This window comes from Schistocerca americana, chromosome 2, assembly GCF_021461395.2.
Source record: "Schistocerca americana isolate TAMUIC-IGC-003095 chromosome 2, iqSchAmer2.1, whole genome shotgun sequence".
In the NCBI taxonomy this organism is placed as follows: domain Eukaryota; kingdom Metazoa; phylum Arthropoda; class Insecta; order Orthoptera; family Acrididae; genus Schistocerca; species Schistocerca americana.
Window position 1 is genome coordinate 106,809,573 of NC_060120.1, and position 25,232 is coordinate 106,834,804.

At 38.7% G+C, this 25,232-nt stretch overlaps 1 protein-coding gene across 1 annotated transcript in view; it reads left to right on the top strand.

Annotated features, from left to right (window-relative positions):
• LOC124596585 (centrosomal protein of 78 kDa-like) overlaps window positions 1-25,232 on the top strand; it is a 128,539-nt gene that overhangs the window by 97,735 nt on the left and 5,572 nt on the right. Inside the window, exon 7 of the mRNA XM_047135777.1 lies at window positions 5,725-5,888. Coding sequence (XP_046991733.1) covers window positions 5,725-5,888 — 164 coding nt within the window. The remainder of the gene's footprint in view (window positions 1-5,724; window positions 5,889-25,232) is intronic.

A 25,232-nucleotide genomic window follows, 5' to 3' on the forward strand; every position in this document is an offset into this window, starting at 1 on the left:
TAGGATACATTTACTCCCTACCTCTGCTGTTAAATCTCCTGTCAGTATTATTTGATACTTACTGTTATACTTGTCTAAAATTGATTGCAGTTTGTCATAGAAATCTATAGACTCTTCCCCCCCCCCTCCCTCAGGTGCGTAAACTGCAATGATGGTCAAGTTTTGTCTCTCCTCTTTGACAGATAAAACAATAACTATTTGAAAACTGTAATTCTTTCATTTATTTAACTGTACCCTCTACTTCTCTTCTCTTCTTCGATCTCTTATGTATGTAAATTGGGCTGCTTTAAAATTTCTGCCAGCTCTTCTTTGTTTGCTAATCCTCTGACATTCTGTGTTGCTATCTTAATTCTATTGGCAATCCATTTATTTTTTACTTTTTTCATCACCATGTTTGTCATCAGTGTATTTGACCTTGATCCAAGGCTGTTTTGGGTACTATTAGTACTTGAGAAAATTCACCTAGCTGCCTTGCAAGGGCTGTGCAATAATATAATATAAAAGTTAAAGTTATCAGACTTTACTTCCTGATTCCAAATATTTTAACAAGTTGTAGGAGGAGTGGATGATGATGTGTTCTTTTACTTTGTTTTTGAATGTCTGGATGTTTTTAATTTCCTATCTGGTGTCTCTCAGTACCATTTCGTATACTTTTGCACCTGAATATAAAACTCTGTTCTAACCTTAGATAAGGCTGCACAGTCTCTGCAGAAATTATTCTCACTTCTCCTACTAAGGCTGCGAATTTCACAGTTAATCAGCTCACTGTAAGAGAGCATATGTATAACTTGGGCAAAGAAGAACAGACCATGTTTTGTCATTAGTAAAACTAGAGAATGGGTTTTTATGTTAAGTTTACACACAGAATATGTACATATTTATGGAATTAAAATGAGTAAAATATGTATCAGAAAAATATTTAACATGAAACAATAATTTAAACTGAAATCAACTTCTGATTCACACTGTAGTGTTTATATTATCTTAACATGTACTTAAACATTGCAGAAGCATGGAAAGTACACTAAGACCGTGCACTTTAAGTTACTTAATTTTTTATTCTGCAGTCATAGAATGTTCCCAACCAGAAAGAATGTTTTTGTTGAAGGAAAATGATCTCTCCAAGTCTCAGAATGTTGAAAGTGCAAATTCAAGGAGATGAAATGTTCCTAGAGAGATGTAGACTGATCATAATCATTTCCCCACTGGGGGGAATCTGCAGACAGTAGAAAAGTCGAGTAACCTGCTTTTCTTGCCAAAGCGGTGTCACAGTTATTCGCTACCTTCTGCCTAGTATCACCATTAATGTCAGTCAGCTTGCATTTGAAATTCTCAACAATTTTTAGTGATTTCTGCAGAGGGAGACTAATAGATTCTAATTCTACAATGCTAATGGCAAGGCAGGCAAAGTTACTCTGGATGCATGCCAGAGCATTTTTGATTTTGGTTCAGTGAAAGCATTTTGTGCCTCTCATACTGAAACTGAAAATTCTATTGAAAATGAAATCGGTCACAGATTTCACAGCTTGAAAATGTTAATCATAAAAATTGACAGCTTCAATCCCTGTACCCCACTGGATTAGGACAGGCTCAGGGGGCAACACAAGATTTGGCAGCAGTTCTCAGTAAACCAACACATGATGGGGGGCAGGGGCTTTGAAAAATACTTTCTTTATTTATAAAATTATTTTATTCTCCTGTGGGTAGTTGCTGCACACTTATCTGGTGATACTTTACAGTGTATTGGCCAGGCAAATGAAGTGTATTAAGTTCAAATAGAATACATGGAAGGGCAGTTGCTGCCTTCAGCTTGTAGGCTGCAGCATTCAAATACAGAACAACTTTTTCTTCTTGGACCCTTCAGCCCACAGCGCTTTGCCATTCATCCTGCTGTTGAATGAATTGTGCATTACAGCAATTTTAAGGAAATCAGTACTGGCTTTGAGGTTCTTCTCCATCGAGTTCGCCAACAGCGAAATTGCTTATGAAATATCCATATATGTCTGTTGTTTCATCAGAGGCTATTCGTATGTGGTGGTTACTTATATAGTGCCACACACTTTTTCAGAATATTGTGATAACAAGAATCTAAAAATTAGAAAGAAAACAATCAGTTATCGACAAAATTATTTAATTGGATTGATAAAAAATCTACTCACCAAGTGGCAGCAAAACACACACATAAGACAGTTGTAATTGGCAAGCTTTCAGAGCCAGTGGCTCCTTCTTCAGGCAGGATTTAAGAGGAAGGAAGAGGGATGAAGAAAAAGGACTGGAGAGGTCTAGGAAAAGGGGTAGATTTCCTTCTCATCCCATATGGTAAGTCTCCCCTGATCTGTTCTGGGAGACTTTCCCGAAATCTACCCCTTTTCCTAGACCTCTCCAGTCCTTTTTCTTCACCCCTCTTCCTTCCTCTTCAACCCTTCTGTCTGAAGGAGGAGGCATTGACTCTGAAAGCTTGCCAATTACAACTGTCTTTTATGTACGTGTTCTGCCACCACTTGGTGAGTAGATCTTTTATCTACCAAAATCTAAATAGTTTTTCTCTTACTGCCGATTCATGAGGAATCTGTTGCCCACAGTAATTTTGAAGAACAATGCAATATGCAGGCACTTGAAGTTTGTAGCGTGGATTGTTCATAGAAATTGTAGCATACTACGTATCATGGGAAAATTAGTTTGTGAAGTTTTTGCATCTGTGTTAATAACATTTGTTTCTTAGGCAATATGCACTGTTTTGTTCTTTGTGTCTGCATCACTACATATATGTTACTGTTCAAGGAGCACCCGATTTGCTTATTGTATGTTTGACATAGAACAATATTTCTATCAGTAACGAAGGTGTCATCTATTGTAATATAAGCTGACAATTTTGATGCAATGGAAGTTATCATGTGTACAAATAGTAATGAACTCTTAAGAAGAACTGTCTAGCTATTTATTTTTTTTTTATTTTTATTTTTTTTTTTATTTTTTTATACACACACTCCCTAGTTATGAATCAGTAGAAGTTGCTGGTAAGTGGAAAACAATGGGCTGTTAGTCTTTTGTTTGCCTCACTGCCAATCTTGACAAGACGCAAAGCTCTTTATGACACACAATAATGCTTTGCTTTTGAGAACTTAAATTTGGATCTTAGAAAGTTACTGTTAATTCCTGACATAGCCAGGATGGAGACAAGCTATCTTAAAGTTTTACATAAAGTTAAAAATTTTTTAAATCATATCTTTTAACAGTCAAGATTGCAAAGTGATGACTAGTTTCCGTTGATTATAAAGCCATCTTCAGCTCTGGAATAATAACAGGAAATTGCACTAAGGTAGACTACCAGAAGGAATTACACCAAGCACACTTATATCAGCAAAAGGTCAATTACCTACTGATTATAAAAACTTGTAGTGTTTACACATAGGATCAGGCTAAGAGACAACATCTGGATCGCAGTGGATGCTCATTTAAGAGAGAGGTCTCAATAGAGTAATGGCATATACCATCAAGATAAAATATTAGGGATATTTCTTCAATATTTATCGTGATCTTTTATAAATATATAGTTTGTCTTTTCACTGTATTTTTTAATTTCCTTTTATTCTACTTACTGGTCATGTGATCCATGCCCTCTGGACATTTGTGGCTGTGACCACATCACTTCTGCTTCGCCCAGCCCATGACCTCAGATGTCAGGGTACTTACTTGTAATGGCATTGCGCTCATGTTGCAGCCTTGTTAACGTGTTATTCTATTTAATTATTTGTTGTATAACATAAAGATATTTATTCTACATGTCAGTTTGATTTTTGTGGCCGTCCCTGCATCTCTTCTCCTTTGCCCACCCCATAGTCATATATGTCGGACTAGGACACTCTCACCTGTGGAGTATTAGTGTTGCATTCATTTTGCAACCTAGTCTACAGTGTCTTCTATTTTATTACTTATTCTCTTTCTTTCCTCCTTGATGACATGTAATTGTATCACATATTGATGGCCAAAATAATATTTTACATATTCACCTTATGTGCATATATTTTTCTTAACTTTTATTTTGTGTTATGATGTTTGCTGGATATTGCTTAATCAGTTCTTTTTCCGCTGTTAGATGATGTGTTTTATTACTATATTACATGCTCTTATTTATTGTTACTATGTTTACTCATTCACCACTTTTTATTATGCTGCTTTTTCCTTGTGGACCTGTGTGAGCATGCATAGCTGACTAGTTTGCATACAACTCTGAGTGAATCACACTCTACTAGACCCACTAGTATTCCTGTAAATGATTTGGTTGAAAGTTGCCGATGTAAAAAATTTTGTATGCAAAATATTGTGTATCTACACAGACTGTTAAGATGGGTTTGTTCTCGACATATTTTTCCTTGGTGTACTGAATTTTGTATTAACATCTCTGTTTATTGCTTATGTCTTGAATGCCTAATATTTATGTCAGTGATATGTGCCATTATTCTATTGAGATCCATCGCTTTTACGAACATCAACTGTGATGCAGATGTCGTGTCTTCGCCTCAGTTTACAAGCAGACACTATGCCTTTTTATAATTGATATGTAACTGTATTACAACAGTTTGTTTAATCCCTTCTGAAATTCTACCACAGTGCACTATTCGCTTATTACTCCAGATCTGAAGATGGCTGTATAATCAGCTGAAACTTGTCATCATTTAATGTTATTCACTTGCAATTCTGACTTTCAAACCATTTTATTAAAAAGTTTTAACTTTATGTAATACTTAGAAAATTAACAGAATTAAATCCTTCATAATCCTACTTAAAGTGTAACTGATCACATTTTATTGCACTATAATGTGATTTTTAAAGCTAATTTTCCTCTGGCCTTCAATTTTTATGGTAGATCTGATTTGGAATGTTTTTCTGGGGAGTGACCTACCCTAGAAGCTAAAAAACAATAATATGTAATTTTATATAGCACAAAGCTAAAATATATAAAACATGTAATTATAATATGATGTGTAGTGATAAAATAAAATATATAAACATTGTAGCATACTCTGTGAAAGATTTACACTTTCCACTTGTATAGGAGTGAAGAAAAAACTCTGTAATTACATAAAAATTTGGGTTCTATGAGTAACCGCTTCTAATGTAGGGTAATCAATAAAAGAGGAAACTAAAAAAAAATATCTTCCTTGTGGACTTAAGAGCAACCTGAAGTCAGGTGCGCTCTTTTTCAATGAACAGCAGTATTTTGTTTGTAACTTGTCAACACCAAAAAAGCAATTGCAGCTTAGACTGCATATGCTGACCCAGTTTCTTTTTTTTTATGTGTCATCTGTTTTTATCTTACTTCATGTAAAACTTCAATATATAATTTATTTGCCTAAAGTAGGCAAATTTGTTTTTATAGAAAATGTATAGTCATAAATTTTACCTATAATGTAAATGAAACCAAATTTAAGTTTCTATATTTCCTATTTTATTTTCTAATTGTGACCAAATATAAAATTATACATCAGTTAAATATTACAATTTATTTTGTTCTTGCTGCTCAGAATATATTTACTACTGAAGAGTTTGCCCATTTTTGCAGAAATGGATAATTACTGATTTTCCAAATGGATATTTGCTAAGGTTGAAGGACTTGGGGAGTTAAAGGTACTTTTATTTTTTTGTAACCAAGCTGTACACGTAGCACTTTGCATTTTTTGCCATATAATTTAAATGGCTGTTACATATCTTTGTTGCTTTCAGTATAAATGGATGACTTTAGATGCAAGCTTGGAGGAACAGTCTCATTCTGCAGCTTCTAAAACACATCCTAACTTCATGTACTCAAATCAGGAAAGAAGTTTACACCAAAAAGGAGTAGCAAATGGTCGAGCTGCAGGATCCACATCTTTCTGGGCACAGGAAAGGTATTCTATAAGATTTAAAGCTACAAAAAGTATTGTTAGTCTCTCCCCTTTTATCAAGTTACATTACATATAACTTTATTTAATCTAAATATTGGAACTCAAGATGAGACCAGGTATTTCATTGAGAACCTGCAAAAGGATTATACTTACCACAGGTGACAGTTCCTCTTGCAAATTGGGTGAGCTGTACTGATTGAGAAACAGAAAACTTGAGATCTTCTATTCCACATCTGTTCAAGTTGCATCTGTAACTCCTTTGTGTTCAAGGTTTCAAGGTAACATAAATTTTACAAGTCTCTCTGCAGTGCCGTATGATTGTTAGTCGCGCATGCCGTATGATTGTTCACCAGCCTGGATTACTTCCCTTCAAGTGGACTCTCCCAACATTCATTGTTTCGTTTATCTCAGCTAGCGTCAGTAGTATCTAGAATGAAATTTTCACTCTACAGCAGAGTGTGCACTGATATGAAACTTCCTGGCAGATTAAAACTGTGTGCCGGACTGAGACTCGAACTCGGTTCGCAGGAGAGCTTCTGTGAAGTTTGGAAGGTAGGAGATGAGGTACTGGCGGAATTAAAGCTGTGAGAACGGGGTGTGAGTCGTGCTTGGGTAGCTCAGTTAGTAGAGCACTTGCCCGCAAAAGGCAAAGGTCCCAAGTTCGAGTCTCGGTCCGGCACACAGTTTTAATCTGCCAGGAAGTGTCAGTAGTATCATTGGTGTGTGTCTTTACATGCTGACGTGAATGTTTAAGTTTAGTTCCTTTGTTCATTTGTTTTGTTTTTGTCACTGTTAAAATGCTAACCATTGAAGAATGTGTGTTTTTAGTTGAAAAAGTATTCAGAGCTGGCGGTAAATTCGTCAAACATTTAATTTAGTTTTCCCAGAGACAACACCCCCACATCGTGATACTGTGCAAGATTTGACTAACAAATTTCGAAGTGCGGGTTCAGTGACAGATGCACTGAGAAGTGGTCGTCCTAGAGTTTTGTCTGAGGATAAACTACTCGATATTTCTGATAAAATATCCCTGAGCCCAAACAAGTCAGTAAGAAAACTCGCCCAGGAAACTGATATTAGTGTCGGAATGGCCCACAGAGCTGTAAGGAAAAAATTAGAACTTTTCCCATACAAAGTGACAGTCATGCAAGAACTGAAAAATACTGACCATGACAAGAGACTGCATTATTGTCAATGGTTCAAAAATTTCGTTCAACAAAATGGAAGGGATATTCTAAATGAAACGTTTTTCAGTGATGAGGCATGGTTTCGCTTATCCAGGTACATGAACTCACAAGTTTCTCGTATGTGGAATACCGCAAATCCATTGTGTATTCATGAGGAACCACTTCATTCTGTGAAAATAGGAGTTTGGATTGCAATTTCTAGATGTCGGATTGTGGGTCCCATATTTTTCAACAAAACAATAAACGCACAACGATACTGCAGTTATATTCTTTACCCATTCATAGGAGAACTTGTGTTAAGTGAAATACTGAACGGTTATTTTCAACAAGATGATGCAACTGTGCATACAGCTTGCATTTCAGTGTCGCTGCTTGCTGATGTTTATGGTGATCGCATAATTTCACAGGGACTTTGGCCTCCAGGATCGCGGAACTAACGCCGCCTGACTTTTTCTTCTGGGGTGCAGCAAAAGCAACTGCCTAAAAAAAACCGTCCAAAATCCATCGATGAATTGAAAACTGCAATATCCACTTTCACTACGTCTGTTATGGAAGAAATGTTACAGCTTGTGTTTGGAAACATGGTTAGATTACTTGAATTATGTATTCAACAACGGGGAGGGGGGGGGGGGGCACTTTCAACATTTAATGTGAAAATTTCTAAGTAAAAATGAATATTCAATAAATTAATATCTTGTATTTCACTGAGTTTCATTTCGGCATATTCATTGCGGCATACGGCATGCGCAGCTAACGATCATATGGCACTGCAGAAAGACTTTTTGAACACCCAGTATTTAGTTACTGTTGTGTTTGTATTTACTAAAATGGTCATAGTGCTCTTTTATGTTTGACGATTTCTTTCTTTTCCAATATTTGTTGCACTTCCATTATATATGGTGTAAGTGCCTGTTATAGTTGTCAATATACAAGGACTGTTAGGAAAGTAAGTTCCATCTGGTTGTGAAATGGAAACCACTGTGAAAATCTGATGAAGCTTTGCACAGATGTGTTGGACAGTGTCTCTAGTATGCCTGTTGATAGCATCATGTTGCTGTTTTCAGTTTTCAGTGTACAGTGAGCACATAAAGGTGCCTAAGAAATAGTGTTTCCTGCCAAGTATGAGGTCCTGGTGAGAGATTTCACTTGATGCCATGCAGCCCACATAACAGAACTCTCATGCAGTTCCTTCTTCATTGCAATTCTTTGCTGCACCCTGCAGGGGCCATGAAGATCCTCCTGCAGCATTTTCAGTGGGAAGTGTTTGATCGCCCACAATACAGCCAATAAATCTCTGCCCCAGAGTTTCATCTCTGCTCACATCAACCGCTGGCTATGAAGACAACATTTGGCACAGACAGTGAGCTGTAGACCAGTGTAGAGAATTGGCAGAAAGCACAGGCAGCTGCCTGCTAAGATGAGGGGACCAGAAAGTTGGTACAACACTATGACAAATGTCTAAGAGTGATGACTGTGTAACAAAGTAGTTGAAAGGTGTAGCTACTGCTGCAAATAAAACACTTTTGATTTTCACAGTGGTTTCCATTTTGCAACAGATGGGAACTTACTTCCTGAACACCCTTCATATGATTGAAACCAGCTTTTGCTGTATTACATGATATACTGATGATTTGCCAACTTCTGAGTATTTTTGCAACAAATGTCGAATCATTTAAAAAAAGGCCTTTTCATCATTAGTTCAGCTTAATTTGGATAGTTTAAATTTTCTTTTTACCCGGAGAAAGGTGAACAGTATACTTAAATTTTTTGACAAATGTATTATGTTTCACCAGAATATGATGTTCTGGATAGCCCATGACTGTCAGCAACAATTTAATCATATTTCAAAGTAAATAATTGCAGATTCAGAATACAGATTGTCAGAAAATGTGAAATTATTTTTTTATCACCTGCAGCATATTTTATGTCATTAAATCAAATGAATGCAATTTAAACATTTGATTGTATGGGATCCAGCAACTGTACACTATTTAATTACAGGATGTATATGCAGCAGGGAAGGAAAATCAAAAACGCTGCAACCGAAGTGGCTGTATATACGTCCCGTAATTAAATGTATACAACTTTTTATTATTCCAGGTGTTTTGGCGGCTATTTCCCTCACAAAGAAGCATATTAAATACATCAACACAAAAAGTTTGCCTACATTCTGATAGCTCACATTTTCTGTATACAGTAATTCCTGTTTCTGCTACTCCGATCTGCAATTAAAAATATATTACTTTCAAAGCAGACTATCTTGTCAGTACTATTGGTCTAAGAATTTCAAAGTTATCTCATTTCTTGATCAATAAACCAATTCATCATGTCAGCCTTCGTGCAATACAGACACTACAAACCCACATCTACAAATTCAAGAGCATTCTTCAGTTTATATTTCACTGTAGTTGGCTTAGAAACAACTCACAAGTTTTCTTGCAGGACTGTGGCTTTCTAGAGCCATGTTCTTCGAATAATAAGTATTTCATAGTGGCCAGAATGCTGTCTTTCAGCTCAGGTAGCAGTATTAGGCAAGCAATTCAGTGACAACAAAGCTATGCTTAGCACAGAATGCAGAGAATATGTCTGTAGCTGTCAAAGGTTTAAAAGTAGATGCTTCCAGGATTCTTTGTTGATACATCCACATTTAAAACTTTATTCAGAACCTGATTACTACTACCTTTACTATATAACTAGTCTGAACTAATTCATAGAAATTTATTTATTTCACCTGACTTCATTCTGTGATGTTTTTTTCATATTCTGAAATCAGTCACAGTCCATTTATGTAGGATATTCTAACTCAAAAGCTGATGTGGTAATATGTTATATTTAGCTGTAACTCCTTTGTCGGTGCACAATGGAAAGTCTAAATGTTCTTCTGTAATTACTTTGTAGCAAAGTTTATTATTACATGGGATTCATTGAATTCAAATAAACAAATATAATACTGTAACACTTAAATCTGAACATCAGCTCTTAAGATTTGATGCCAAAGTTATTAATATGTTGTTTGGGATTGGTTGAACAAAGCATGCAAAAAAGTTACTCAAAAACTCAGTTTTGCCTGTTTTATACTCAGAAATTCCTCTTTCTGTGTAGATTTGCAGACAATATTGCTCATATACTTTGCATTCTTTCAGTCGATTCTGTCCTGTCTTCTGGAACACTGCAGCTAATGTGAAAAAAATGGTTATTCTACAGAAATGTGCAATAAAAATATTGTGAAAGTTGATAATAGAACATATTGCTTAAACCTCTTCAGGAACCTGTGGATTCTTACAATTACATTCCAGTACAAAAACCCTAATGCTATTTGTGGTTAATATGATAACATGATAGAATTTAGAATGAATTCAGCAATTCAAAACTGAAGTGCAAGAAGTAAAAATCATTTCCAAATAGACTATGTAACCCTCTCTATGGTACAGAATGGGGTTCTGTATTCTGGTGCAAAATTCTACAGCAGATTGTCAAGAGAACACCAGCAAGGAAACTAAAAATCTCCCAATATTTAAACACACAGTAAAAGAATACCTCTTTAACCACTCCTACTATGTATCTGAATACTTGGACTCAGGATTGTAAATTCTGCCCAACACTACTAATATTTGTATCAAGTAGATCCTGATTTTGTCAGTATATAAACACGTAATAGTGATCTGTAGTAGTAGTAGTAGTAGTAGAAGTAGTAGTAGTAGTAGTAGGAGGAGGAGGAGGAGGAGGAGGAGGAGGAGGAGCACCTTTTTTCAATGTAGTAGTTTTTCTCCTTATGTCATATATAAAGTATTAAAGAAGCATTTCTGTAATCGTCACTTTGAGTATTTAAGCATTAATTATAATTTGTTGTTAGTATATTTTACATAACTGGCAAGCAGTGGTTACTTCTGCCTGTTAGTGTTTAACCTGAATCATTCCACATTCCTGAAGGCTCTCCTTCTTGATGAGAGTAACAGAATGTGATGTGTGAATGGATGACTGAAAGCAGAGTGAACACCATTAGTAACCTGACCTGAACAATAACATAAAAGACGTAAATGGCAGAGGAGGTAGAGGGTGTGGTGAGAGAGGGAGGGGGGAGGGGAAAAAAAGCATTCACTACACTAAGGAAGGTGACCAGTGATCGATGGTATTCAGGGAGATACTTTTGATAATAGATGTCATTGCCTGTTTTATTCTCTACTTAGTTTTGTAATTTTAGCTAAATGGTACGTGCAATCAAAATTGATGTTTCTGTCACCATTATAATCATAATTTCGGACAACAACATTACGACATCATGCACTATAGAAACATACATATAACAATATGAAATAGAATACACTGTTACTCACTACATAGAAGAGGACATTGAGAAGCAGATACGCACATTGGAAGAAGACTGTTAGATATTATAACCTATAAGTGAAATGCCTTCTTCAGATGCAGAAAAATACACACATGCGCTCATGCACATACAGCTGTCACACTTGAGCCACTCTTGTCTCCGAGGGCTAAGGCCCAACTATATTTAGCAGGCTTACTATTTCATTATCCTGTTGATTGTCTGAACCTTATCCTTTATTGAAAGACTTCTTGTAGTTCCTTTCTTAATCAATTATGTAGTTGTTTCTCCAGTTCTCTGTATTTCTTTAGAGGCATTTGCCTTGGAAAAAAGCGAAAACGATGTCCGCCATCATAAAAATCTCCTTCATTTTGACCTCTCTGATTTTCTCAGCCTGAGTGATTGATGATTTGCATTCACTCGTTGAGCCAAAGTATTGACTCCAAATTTCTGCCCAACATTACAACTGACCAGTAGTCTGCTACGGGTGCTGCAAGCTGTGTTGTTATGCCTCTTCATTGCTTGGACTCTTATGTATAACAACATACGTTGTAGAACTATAAAAAGACTGTTAGGTCACTTGTTGATATATCCAGCAGAAAAACAATCAACAGCTTGTCTGAATACCTAAAAGCACACCATTAACTCTTACATTCTCATCACAAGGAAATATAGGCTGATTGAGAGAAATATTGTCACTAGTCTTAGCTCTGATACCACATAATAAGAAATTGGTTAACAGTTTCAGGAGGAGACTCCAAACCATTAGAAACACAATAAATTTCCATGAGATAAAAACAAACATGGAGACCTATTCCATTGGTACCTGAAGTTATTCTCTCCTCCATTGTTTGCACGTTCATACATGCACCAAACTATAAAATATTTGCTTTCCCGTTATCCAACAGAATGCAAATGGCTGAACATCTTTTCAATTGTCATATGCAACTTAATACTCTCATGTAACTTATTTACTTTTGAACAAAGGAAAATTCAAGGTGGAATGTCTTTTAATTGTGCCTGTCTGCAACTTAATGTGTCTTCTTTACAGTAAATAGCAATCTGTCTTTTCCTACAGTGTTGATATTCCAACTGGAGTTTTCATTGTTTAATATTTATGTAAACATGGAATACTCCAGAATATGTAAATGTTGGAAACATAAATAGTTTTGAGACTCTTTCAGAAATGATAAACACTGCATTCTTGTTGGTGAAGTTGTTTGAGTATAATTCTGTTGAAACAGAAATAGTGTATCCAATGTTGTTTTGGTTTCACAACCATTGGGCAAAAAGAAAGATGTCTTGCTTTGCTGTGTTGTAATAAAATGTCATGATTGGCAGTACTGTATCCTCATCTCTCTGTCTGACATCAATTGTGCATTGAGGGGATATCTGCCAATGAATTTTTAAAGCATTCTGTAATGCTATGTGTCTATGGGTGTTAGGCAGTTTTCATCATGTGGATGATGTCAAAATGTGGAATTACCCCTGACACTAGCCTCAACTGGAAAAGTTTTCTGTGGCCAGAAATCATCAGTTGGGGTGCTTCAATATAATGTCTTCTACCAGAAACTATGCAATCTGCAATTGGCACAACTTTGGCAACAGCATAGTGGGTGAGGTAGTTAGTACATTCTATTATCCATTGATTCCTGTTTATTGGCTTCGGGAAACTCCCCAAGAGATTAACTCCAGTCTGGTTTAATGCTGCCACTGCTGCTGAAACTGGTAAATTGGTATCAAATGCCGTGGAGGTAGTTGCAACACGTGCTTCTGTCACTAGTTTTCCTTATAATGGTCTGTAAACCATGTACTTGATAACCTTGTAAGTGATATGAAATTGGCAAAAGAAAATGCAACATCATGGTTTAATGCCAATGGTCTGCTATTAAATGAGGAAAAGACCCAGAATATGTGGTTCAGTCTATCAAAGACTACAAAAATAGAAAAACAAAAGGCAAAGTTTTTAGGTATTGTACTTGACAACAGTCTAACATGGAACTCTCATGTTGATCACATAGTGGTTAGGTTGTCAAGAGTTATATATTTGTTGAAGAGACTGATGTGTTGTGTGACATTTGAGTACGTAAGGACAGCGTACTTTGCCTTTTTTCAATCTGTTTTAAGGTATGGGTTAATACTCTGGGGAAACAGCAGAAAAATAAATGAAATTATGGTGATCCAGAAGAAAGCAATCAGAGTAATGGCTAAGGTAGATAATAGAACACATTGTAAACCATTGTTCACTAAATATAGAATTTTAACAGTAATTAATTTATATATTCTTGACAGTGTTAACTACATACTTGCTGAATTACCTAATTTAAGTGTAACAAATGAAAGACATGGCTACTATACAAGAACGTGTACTTCTCTGCTGTTGCCACAAAATAGATTAGCTAAAACTAACAATAGTCATAAGTATATGGCAATTAAAATATATAACAAATTGTCTAAAAATGGGTCAATCAAGCCTGACAAATTATTTAAAGACAATGTTCATAACTTCTTGTTAACTAATCCATTCTATTCATTAGAAGAATTTTTAGAAATGCCCAATATCAACTTAAATATGTAAAAATTTTTTGTGTAAAATTAATAGGTTAAGTGAACTGACGAAGTCTGTTGCATGTAACAATGCTGAATGACTAATAAAGAATATGAATCTGAATAGTGTCTAACAGATCAGCAGACACCTTCTCCAATGATACCTGCACCTGATTTTGTCTAGAGTTAGTACAAGTACCAGGTGACCAGATGTTGGAGGGTCATGAAAATACTACAAGACAGCTGGCTGCATACTAGCTAGGTTGATGAGCTATTCCTTCTGCCCCATTGAGTCATAGTTCCTCTTACACAGTGTTCTCTTTAATAATTGAAACTGTCTGAGTACCCAGTGTTGCCTGGGTATGTATGCATTACAGTTGTATTATTGTATCTCCTCCTTCCCCCTCTCTCTTCCATCTCCTGTGCCCTCCCCTCAGTCTATCTCCTCCTGTCACTCTCTGTCCACTTCCACCACCCACCACTCTCTGTCTATCTCCTTCTGCCCCTTCTGTCTGTCCATCTGCTACTCCACTTTTTCTATGTTCATCTTGTTGTGATCTAATGAAACTACTTTTGTCTGACCAATACTGTGGGTTCTTTGATTGCTATGGGAGAAAGCTCATCAAACTAGAACACATGAAATATTAGGTCACTTTAGTACATAAATGAATAAAAGATTTACTTAATTGTGAAACAATTCTTTGCAAAGAATTGCTTGAGAATTTACAACTGTTGTTGACAATGAAAGCATCACTTGCACAGATTAACAAACTGTTCTCTTGCAGTAGAAAATGCTACATTTATGAAAGAACATTTCATCAGAAACTTTTAACTGTCACTGTCCTACACAATGTTGACAGCCATAGCTGAGGTCACAAACTGCACTGAGTTTTTACATGCCTGACCTCAACTTGATGGTGCTGCAGTGCTGTGAGGGGAGGCGTTGTCTTCAGGAGCACCTCCCATACGTCGTTGCAGATAGCAGCAAGGCCTCACTTACATCTGTGGTATTGATTCGCATAGCTGATTTTGTTGTGCCACTGCAATCTTTGGACAGTACCACACATCGGCTCCTCCATACTCTTTCTGTCCATCTACTCCTTCTCCTCTCTTGGCCTGTCTCCGCCTACTCCCTCTTTTCTTCCACCTCCTCCCCTTTCTCTCTGTCCACCTCCTCTTACCTTTCTCTGTCCATTTTCTCCTTCCTGTCTCTCTGTCCTTTTTTTCCTCCACCCTCATTCCCATCTTTTCCGCCCCATTTCTGCCCATCTCCTCCTCTTTCCTTCCTCTTTACATCTCGCCCTCCTCCCCCCCTTTCTCTCTCTGTTCATTGCCTCCTCTTCCCTTTGTATATTTCCCCTTGTCTTTGTCCATCTCCTCCTCCATCTGTGTCCATGTCCTCCTTTCCCCTTTCTAACTGTCCAAGTCTTCCTCCTCCCTTCTTTCTCCATATTATCACCTCCATTCCAATAGCACATTGCTGGTTCTTAACCCCCCCCCCCCCCCCCCCCCACACACACACACAGAATTTCTTTCCATATTAGTATGTGTACCAAGTTTGGTTCGAATCGATACAGAAGTTTAGGAGGAGTTTTTTACCTGCAGCTTTGGCACGTATGCACATCACATATATTTCAGATATATTTAATATATGTCACACATATTTGTACACATACTTCACATTTATCTCTATCAAATTTTGCCCTGTAGTTTTGCTTCTACACAGGTCAATTTTTATGATGTCGTATCTCTTGAACCAGGTGTCGTACAATGATGTAATTTTCCAGGTACATTCAGCAGCATATGTGGGTACTATCTGCAAAATGTCATGAATACAATTAGTTGTAACGAAGTAATTAAAAGTCCTGCCTGATGCAGTTTTACTGCATGAGGGAGCAAAAATGTAGTAAGCAATAAACTTAATCCATTTCATCATTTTGTGGGTGTTGTTAGCGAGAAAATTCGTGAAGGTGTGAAATTATGTGTAAAGTATCTTGCAAGTCATTAAGTGCTCTCATTCTCAAATACTGGGTGACTAAAGTCCAGGTAGTCACACATTATGGATCACGTTTTATAGATGACACTTCCTTTTCACCCCATATCCACCTCATTTATAGCTATGTGTTCTTATCTTCACAGTGATTCTTTCCAGCAGTCGGCAATGTCTATATAAGACAACAAGTGTGTGGGGTAGTTGATCGATCAGTTACTGCTGCTACAATGACAGGTTATCAAGATTTAAGTGAGTTTGAACATGGTGTTATAGTTGGTGCTTATGTGATGGGACACAGCATCTCCGAGGTAGCGATAAAATGGGGAATTTTCCCGTACAACCGTTTCATGAGTATACTTGAATATCAGGCATCAAATTTCTAACATCACTGCGGCTGGGAAAAGCTCCTGCAAGAACAGGACCAATGATGACTGAAGAGAATCATTCAACATGACTGAAATGCAACCCTTCCACAAATTGCTGCAGATTTCAGTGCTCGACCATCAACAAACGTCGGCATGAGAACCATCATGTACCATTGACGACTGCATGACACAAAGCTTTACACCTCGCCTTGGCCCATCAACATTGAAATTGGACTGTGATGACTGTAGGGTTGCCACAAGTTATAAAAATCGGGGAATATCAGGGAATTTCAAACATGTCAGGGAAATATCAGGGAAAAAAATCTCATTTTTGTCTAAGTAGATGAAATGGCTTGTTTACTGAGATGTCATGCATCGTCAATGGCTGGGCACAGCTGATTACGTGCGCCACTCTCCTACTCCCTCATTCCTACTGCTTCTCCCCTTCCTACCATTCCTCTCAGCTTGCAGTCAGTGCTGCCACCACTTCTTGCTGCTAGCCTAGAAGCTGCCTACGAGAGGCAGGGAGGCATTATGAATGGTTTGTTTGGATCTGATTCTCAGATTGTTGACACAGTGTCTGGAGATGGCGGTCATGTGTCCAGGAGTTGTGTCTGAGTGATTTTGTGTGCTCTCGTTTTCTGACAAAGGCTATGGCCGAAAATTTATTTCTGAGAGTGTGATTGTATTTTCTACATGCCTGTCTGCAGCTCATCAATCACCTTTACTGTGAATTGCTACCTATCCCCATTAGTATTGATTCCCAGAGTATTTGCACAAGTTATCTGTTCCGTGGATTGATCACCGCGGTTCTCATTTCATCAACATCGTGTCTGTGACACATGAATAGCTGGCCACACAAGTGGATTTCTGCAATGGGTCAAAACTGTAGGGTATTTCTGCTGGTATCTCTAACAGATCGGTCCCATCGATCTGAAGCCCATTGTTTACCACTTGTGTGCAGTCCCTGGCAATCGAATCTAGTCTCACCGATCTGCCCAGGCTGCGTCTGTCTGTGTGTGGTGTAATGTGGCAGATTTTCATCATTTATCCAAGGGCCCAGAACTGTGGTGCTCCTCGGCAGGCCAGAGGCCAAGGGGGTAGATTTCAGTAACTACAACTGTCTTACCACAAGAACATTTTACAGTGCAGCGTTTTATAGACATTTTATTTATTGTAGTGTATTTTGGCACTTCAAAAGTATGGATGATAAGAAGAAATAAATTGCGGCAGTCGCTGGCAGTTTGTACGCTGTGTACTCATATATTTCTCGAAAGAAAAACCACACAGTACCTGTAAAATGACAGACCTAACACAGTGGGTAATAACCGGCAATAATGAATGTAGTAGAACGAATACTTTATTGGCGCTCACTTATAGCATTGGTGTCACAAGTCTTCCCTGCCCTACACATCTCTTTCAAGAGGCCTACTTTTTTCCGAGGTTATTTCTGAAAACAGTGAAGGTATTTAAATCTACCTTGCGACTCCAAGGAAATGCGTATTTTTGTCATCAAATGTGTTTCGTTTTATTGAAATAAAGTAACGACAGTGGTCTTAATGAAACACTTATACCATTTGGCTTGCTTTCTCCATCTAAAAACAGTTCATTACAAAACATGTTGATATTAGCCCTTAAGATTTTTGCTCACACAGGGGAGAAATACATAAGTCCTAACATATATTTGAGATCTCAAAATTTTTCAGGGAAAAATGCTAAAACTTGCCTGAAAATCAGGGAATTTCACTTGAGGAAACTTGTGGCAACCCTGGACTGTAAATTGTTGCCTGGTCGAGTGAGGTGTAAATTCAAATTGTATCGAGAGGATGGATGTGTACAGTATGGAGACAACCTCATGAATCCGTGGACCCTGCATGCCAGCTGGGGACTGTTCAAGCTGGTGGAGGCTCTGTAATTTTGTGGGGCACATGCAGTAGGAGTGATATGGGAATCCTGATATGTCTCAATATGACCCTGACAAGTGACACATACGTAAGCATCGTCTCTTGATCACCTGCATCCATTGTGCATTCCCTTGGACTTGAGCAATTCCAGCAGGACAATGTGACACCGTGCACATCCAGAATTGCTACTAAGTGGCTCCAGGAACACTCTTCTGATTTCAAACTCTTCCACTGGCCACCAAACTCCCGAGACATGAAAATTATTGAGCATATCTGGGATGCCTTGCAGTGTGCTGTTCAGAAGAGATCTCCACTCCCTCGTACTCTTGTGGATTTTAAACAGCCCTGCAGGATTCGTGGTGTCAGTTCGCTCCAGCACTACTTCAGACATTAGTCGAGTCCAGGCCACGTCATGTTTCGACACTTCTGCGTGGTCGCGGGGGCGCTACACAATATTAGGCAGATGTACCAGTTTCTTTGGCTCTTCAGTGTATGTACCAAGTTTGATTGTTTAGGAGGAGAAGTGGAATATACATATGTGCATGTTTATAATATATTAGATTCACCTTTTTTTGGTTCATTCTCTTCAAATTCTCTGTGGTTTTAAGAAGTGCTGGATTTTTCTCTCTGTTCAGCGGCAGTGTCATTTCATGCACTGATGACAGAGATTTTGTACAGGCTGCTGTGTTCTACCAAAGGATTCCTTGAAAGACAATTGGCATTTTTGTGTTTGTGTCAATTCTTGTGTACAAGTGTGGCATCATGCACCTGAAGTCTCAGAGCCCACGTTGCCAGTCGACCCGATGGATCTTTCTGGCTAGTCAGTCAACGTAGAGAATGATGGCTTGTCACAGAGGTAAATGGTCGGCCAAGTAAATACAGCATGAACTTGTTGATGGTCCGAACAATTGCAATAGTCTTTCTCAGTTGTCCAAAATATGCTCGTAGATGGCTGGCGCGTTAGATAGTCCAAATGGCATAACTTCGAACTCATAGAGGCTGTCAGGCATTATGAAGGCAGTCTTTCTCCCAGTCAGACTTGTTTGCCAGCAGCCACCTGCTTATCCAGAGTTGAGAAATACTTTGCTCTTCTTGAACAGTCTATAGTGTCATCAATGTGCAGTGATGGGAAGAAATTTTTGTGATTTGGTTCCATCACTGGTAGTCAAAGCAAAAATTGCCATCCTTTTTCTTCACAAGCAGCACTGGAGAGAACCGAGGATCCTCCTGAATTGTGCAGTGTTCAGCTGTGAAACACTGTACGAAAAGTGGCTAGTTGGTTAATAATCCTTACTGTTGATATGGTGTTTTACTATTGACCACTTCGTCTGACTTTTTTCCACTCTGAATATGAAAGCAAAAGGAAATTGGTGCAGAATGGCTAACACTTGCTGATGTTCCCCAGTCAGGCCAGATCCTATGGGCAGTTTGATAGTATGTTCCTCCCTTGCATTGTTGGTAGTGGCAGCAGAGCATGATTCTTCATTCATGTTGTTAAACTGTTTTTCCTGGACTGCTCTGGCTGTCGCTGTGCACATACATTCAGGAGTGAGTTGTGGCTGTTCATGACAATTAGCGATCCAAAGTTCCCCTTATCACCTACAATCCTCTGCTCATCACTGGCATGTAAATTTCTTTTGTGGGCTTGAGTAACTTCTTGCAGCCAACAAAGCTTTGCAATGTAACTGAATATCTAGATTGATGGCTATACCTCATCTTGTTAATGGCAGCAGAATAACAATGTCTGCTACAACAAAGAAGCATCCACAGCGGTCTGCTATGTGTGCTTGTCGAAATAGCTTCGTCAGTCTGGAGCTCTGATCTTCCACAGTCTGTGACTGCTTCTGATGTCTGCAAGAAGCCCAAGAATAACACCATGACTACATTTTGTTAAAATGACAAAGTCAAAGAGCTGTGTCCTGTTGTGGATACTTATTCTTGCAATACCTTTCCTGTCTGTGGGACATGTTTCCCCTGTGCAACACCGAGCGAGGTGGCGCAGTGGTTAGCACACTGGACTCGCATTCGGGAGGACGACGGTTCAATCCCGTCTCCGGCCATCCTGATTTAGGTTTTCCGTGATTTCCCTAAATCGTTTCAGGCGAATGCCGAGATGGTTCCTTTGAAAGGGCACGGCCGATTTCCTTCCCACTCCTTCCCTAACCCGAGCTTGCGCTCCGTCTCTAATGACCTCGTTGTCGACGGGACGTTAAACACTAACCACCACCACCACCCTGTGCAACAGTACAATCACTTTCATATCATGGAACATAGTCTTCTTTAGCTGATGATGATAAGCATTCGATATTACAGGGAAAGAAGCCCCTGAATTAATTAGTGCCTGGATAAGATATCCATCAGTGATGACATCAATGAGATTTTCTGATCTTAGTAAGTTCATTCATCGAGGATATTCATCTGTGTTTGTCGGGGTAGCCGAGCGGTCTGAGGCATCTTGTCACAGTCTGCGCAGCTTCCCCCGTCGGAGGTTTGAATCCTCCCTCGGGCATGGGCATGTGTGTCGTCCTTAGAGTAAGTTAGTTTAAGTAGTGTGCAAGCTTAGGGACCAATGACCTCAGCAGTTTGGCCCCATAAGACCTTACCACCAGTTTCCAATTTCATCTGTGTTTGTCTCACCATCTTAGTTCTACTGAATTCAGTGGCTATGAAGCCAGCTTATATCTCTGTACTATGATTGGGAATGGCTGCAACAGGTTCATCAGTGACCTTGTCCAGGATAAAATTATGGGTTTCACCGCTCAGGTTGACTATAATTGTCTATAGTTGATTGGCAGGAATAGGACTGTTGTGATGGCCAACATCTTGTCGGGTAAAAGTTGTCAAACACTCACCGTCTTTCTTTGCACTCAGAGACAACATTTTCAGGGCATACAGGCATCCACAGCAGAAATAAACTAACGTATCGTCCTCCATGCTCAAAATGTCTGCCTTCTGTCGGGGGCTTTATACTTGGCAGAGGAGTTGATTGTAGCTGTGTTGGTTGGATACTAGGTTTTTGTTTGACAGTTGTGACGTGAGTCCATTATTCATGGCATGTTCAACTGGGGGCTGATATTGGTGCGAAAGATTGGTACACCCCTACTTCCTCAAGTACAAGGTCAACATTCCTGGCTACCTCTTGTGTACTTTTCCTGAGATTTCTGACTGCCATAAACCACTGTATCTCTTCCCATACTGTCTGGCTTATGACAAAATGAAGATCATGGTTATCTTCCACAGCTGCCATATGGACTACATTTGAGGGTTGGTCATACCTTCTTTGAATTTTTTCTGATGTATTTCCTTGATGTTCTGACACCACTTGATGACTTCTGCTGTGTTGTGACATCTTTCACAGGAAGAGATTGGTACATATATTGCATCAAACTGAGTGAAGTGGCACAATGATTAGCACGCTCAACTCGCATTCTCGAGAACAGCGGCCCAAATTCACAATTCTTTGATTTTCGTAAATCAATTCTGTGATTTTCCTAAATCGCTCCCGACAATTGCCAGGATAATTGCTTTGAAAGGACGTGGCCAATTTCCTTCCCCATTCGTGAAACAGTCTGAGCTTGTCGATAGGAGGTTAAATCTGAATCTTTCTTCCTTCTTTCTTCCTTTTATCAAATGTGAGATTTTGTTAGCTTCTCTCATCTTGAAATTCTTAATGTTGCAAAGGGCTACAACATCCTGATTGTGTGACTGTCATTTCCCTTGACACAAAGGCCTGTTCTTCAATTGTTCTTCTACTAAGCAGACCTGCTGTAGATTGACACACAGTGTTTTCTTCATTTCTGCTTAGAATTTGCCCCAGCATTTTAGCATCTCTTCATTGTTCTTGAACCGTTGCTAGGCCGTGCCATCCAAGTAAAAGTATACATTTTGTCATCTCACCTGTTGTATTTGGCAACTAAGTCAAATCCTTTCAGCATTTAATTGGGTCCTGACCTGCATCTCTGGAGAATACTGATGGATGCCTAATGCTGACTATCTGCTGGCTTTGTATTCATTGGTCTACTGAATATACAGACCCTATTGAATGACGCAGTGCTTGTATTCTGGTTCTTGTTGATGTAGGCAACAGCTTTTATGTTGCCTAATGGCAGCTGTGATGATGTACATCTCTTGAAGTACTGCGCATCTCCACCAAACAGTGTCTTGTCATGTTGTTGTTGTGGTCTTCAGTCCTGAGACTGGTTTGATGCAGCTCTCCATGCTACCCTATCCTGTGCAAGCTTCTTCCTCTCCCAGTACTTACTGCAACCTACATCCTTCTGAATCTGCGTAGTGTATTCATCTCTTGGTCTCCCTCCACGATTTTTACCCTCCACGCTGCCCTCCAATGCTAAATTTGTGATCCCTTGATGCCTCGGAACATGTCCTGCTAACCGGTCCCTTCTTTTTGTCAAGTTGTGCCACAAACTCCTCTTCTCCCCAATTCTATTCAATACTTCATCATTAGTTATGTGATCTACCCATCTAATATTCGGCATTCTTCTGTAGCACCACATTTCGAAAGCTTCTATTCTCTTCTTGTCCAAACTATTTATAGTCCATGTGTCACTTCCATATATGGCTACACTCCACACAAATACTTTCAGAAACGACTTCCTGACACTTAAATCTATACTCGATGTTACCAAATTTCTCTTCTTCAGAAATCCTTTCTTTGCCATTGCCAGTTTACATTTGATATCTTCTCTACTTCGAACATCGTCAGTTATTTTGCTCCCCAAATAGCAAAACTCCTTTACTACTTTAAGTGTCTCATTTCCTAATCTAATTCCCTCAGCATCACCCGACTTAATTCGACTACATTCCATTATCCTCGTTTTGCTTTTGTTGATGTTCATCTTATATCCTCCCTTCAACACACTATCCATTCCGTTCAACTGCTCTTCCAAGTCCTTTGCTGTCTCTGACGGAATTACAATGTCACTGGCGAACCTCAAAGTTTTTATTTCTTCTCCATGGATTTTAATACCTACTCCGAATTTTTCTTTTGTTTACTTCACTGCTTGCTCAATATACAGATTGAATAACATCGGGGAGAGGCTACAATCCCGTCTCACTCCCTTCGCAACCACTGCTTCCCTTTCTTGCCCCTCGACTCTTATAACTGCCATCTGGTTTCTGTACAAATTGTAAATAGCCTTTCGCTCCCTGTATTTTACCCCTGCCACCTTTAGAATTTGAAAGAGAGTATTTCAGACAACATTGTCAAAAGCTTTCTCTAAGTCTACAAATGCTAGAAACGTTGGTTTGCCTTTCCTTAATCTTTCTTCTAAGATACGTCGTAAGGTCAGTATTGCCTCACGTGTTCCAATATTTCTATGGAATCCAAACTGATCTTCCCCAAGGTCTGCTTCTACCAGTTTTTCCATTCGTCTGTAAAGAATTCGTGTTAGTATTTTGCAGCTGTGACTTATTAAACTGATAGTTCGATAATTTTCACGTCTGTCAGCACCTACTTTCTTTGGGATTGGAATTATTATATTCTTCTTGAAGTCTGAGGGTATTTCGCCTGTCTCATACATCTTGCTCACCAGATGGTAGAGTTTTGTCACGACTGGCTCTCCCAAGACTGTCAGTAGTTCTAGTGGAATGGTCTACTCCTGGGGCCTTGTTTCGACTCAGGTCTTTCAGTGCTCTATCAAACTCTTCACGCAGTATCGTATCTCCCATTTCATCTTCATCTACATCCTCTTCCATTTCCATAATATTGTCCTCAAGTACATCGCCCTTGTATAGGCCCTCTATATACTCCTTCCACCTTTCTGCTTTACCTTCTTTGCTTAGAACTGGGTTTCCATCTGAGCTCTTGATATTCATGCAAGTGGTTCTCTTTTCTCCAAAGGTCTCTTTAATTTTCCTGTAGGCAGTATCTATCTTGTCCTCTGGCCATCCCTGCTTAGCCATTTTGCACTTCCTGTCGATCTCATGTTTGAGACGTTTGTATTCCTTTTTGCCTGCTTTATTTACCGCATTTTTATATTTCCTCCTTTCATCAATTAAATTCAATATTTCTTCTGTTACCCAAGGATTTCTACTAGCCCTCATCTTTTTACCTACTTGATCCTCTGTTCCCTTCATTACTTCATCCCTCAGAGCCACCCATTCTTCTTCTACTGTACTTCTTTCCCCCATTCCTGTCAATTGTTCCCTTATGCTCTCCCTGAAACTATGTACAACCTCTGGTTCTTTCAGTTTATCCAGGTCCCATCTCCTTAAATTCCCACCTTTTTGCAGTTTCTTCAGTTTGAATCTATAGTTCATAACCAATAGATTGTGGTCAGAGTCCACATCTGCCCCTGGAAATGTCTTACAAATTAAAAGCTGGTTCCTAAATCTCTGTCTTACCATTATATAATCTGTCTGATACCTTCTAGTATCTCCAGGATTCTTCTATGTATACAACCTTCTTTCATGATTCTTGAACCAAGTGTTAGCTATGATTAAGTTATGCTCTGTGCAAAACTCTACCAGGCGGCTTCCACTTTCATTTCATAGCCCCAATCCATATTCACCTACTATGTTTCCTTCTCTCCCTTTTCCTAATCTCGAATTCCAGACTCCCATGACTATTAATTTTCGTCTCCCTTCACTACCTGAATAATTACTTTTATCTCATCATACATTTCATCAATTTCTTCGTCATCTGCAGAGCTAGTTGGCATATAAACTTGTACTACTGTAGCAGGCGTGGGCTTCGTGTCTATCTTGGCCACAATTATGCGTTCACTATGCTGTTTGTAGTAGCTTACCCGCACTCCTATTTTTTTATTCATTATTAAACCTACTCCTGCATTACCCCTATTTGATTTTGCATTTATAACCCTGTATTCACCTGACCAAAAGTCTTGTTCCTCCTGCCACCGAACTTCACTAATTCCCACTGTATCTAACTTTAACCTATCCATTTCCGTTTTTAAATTTTCTAACCTACCTGCCCAATTAAGGGATCTGACATTCCACACTCCGATCTGTAGAACGCCAGTTTTCTTTCTCCTGATAATGATGTCCT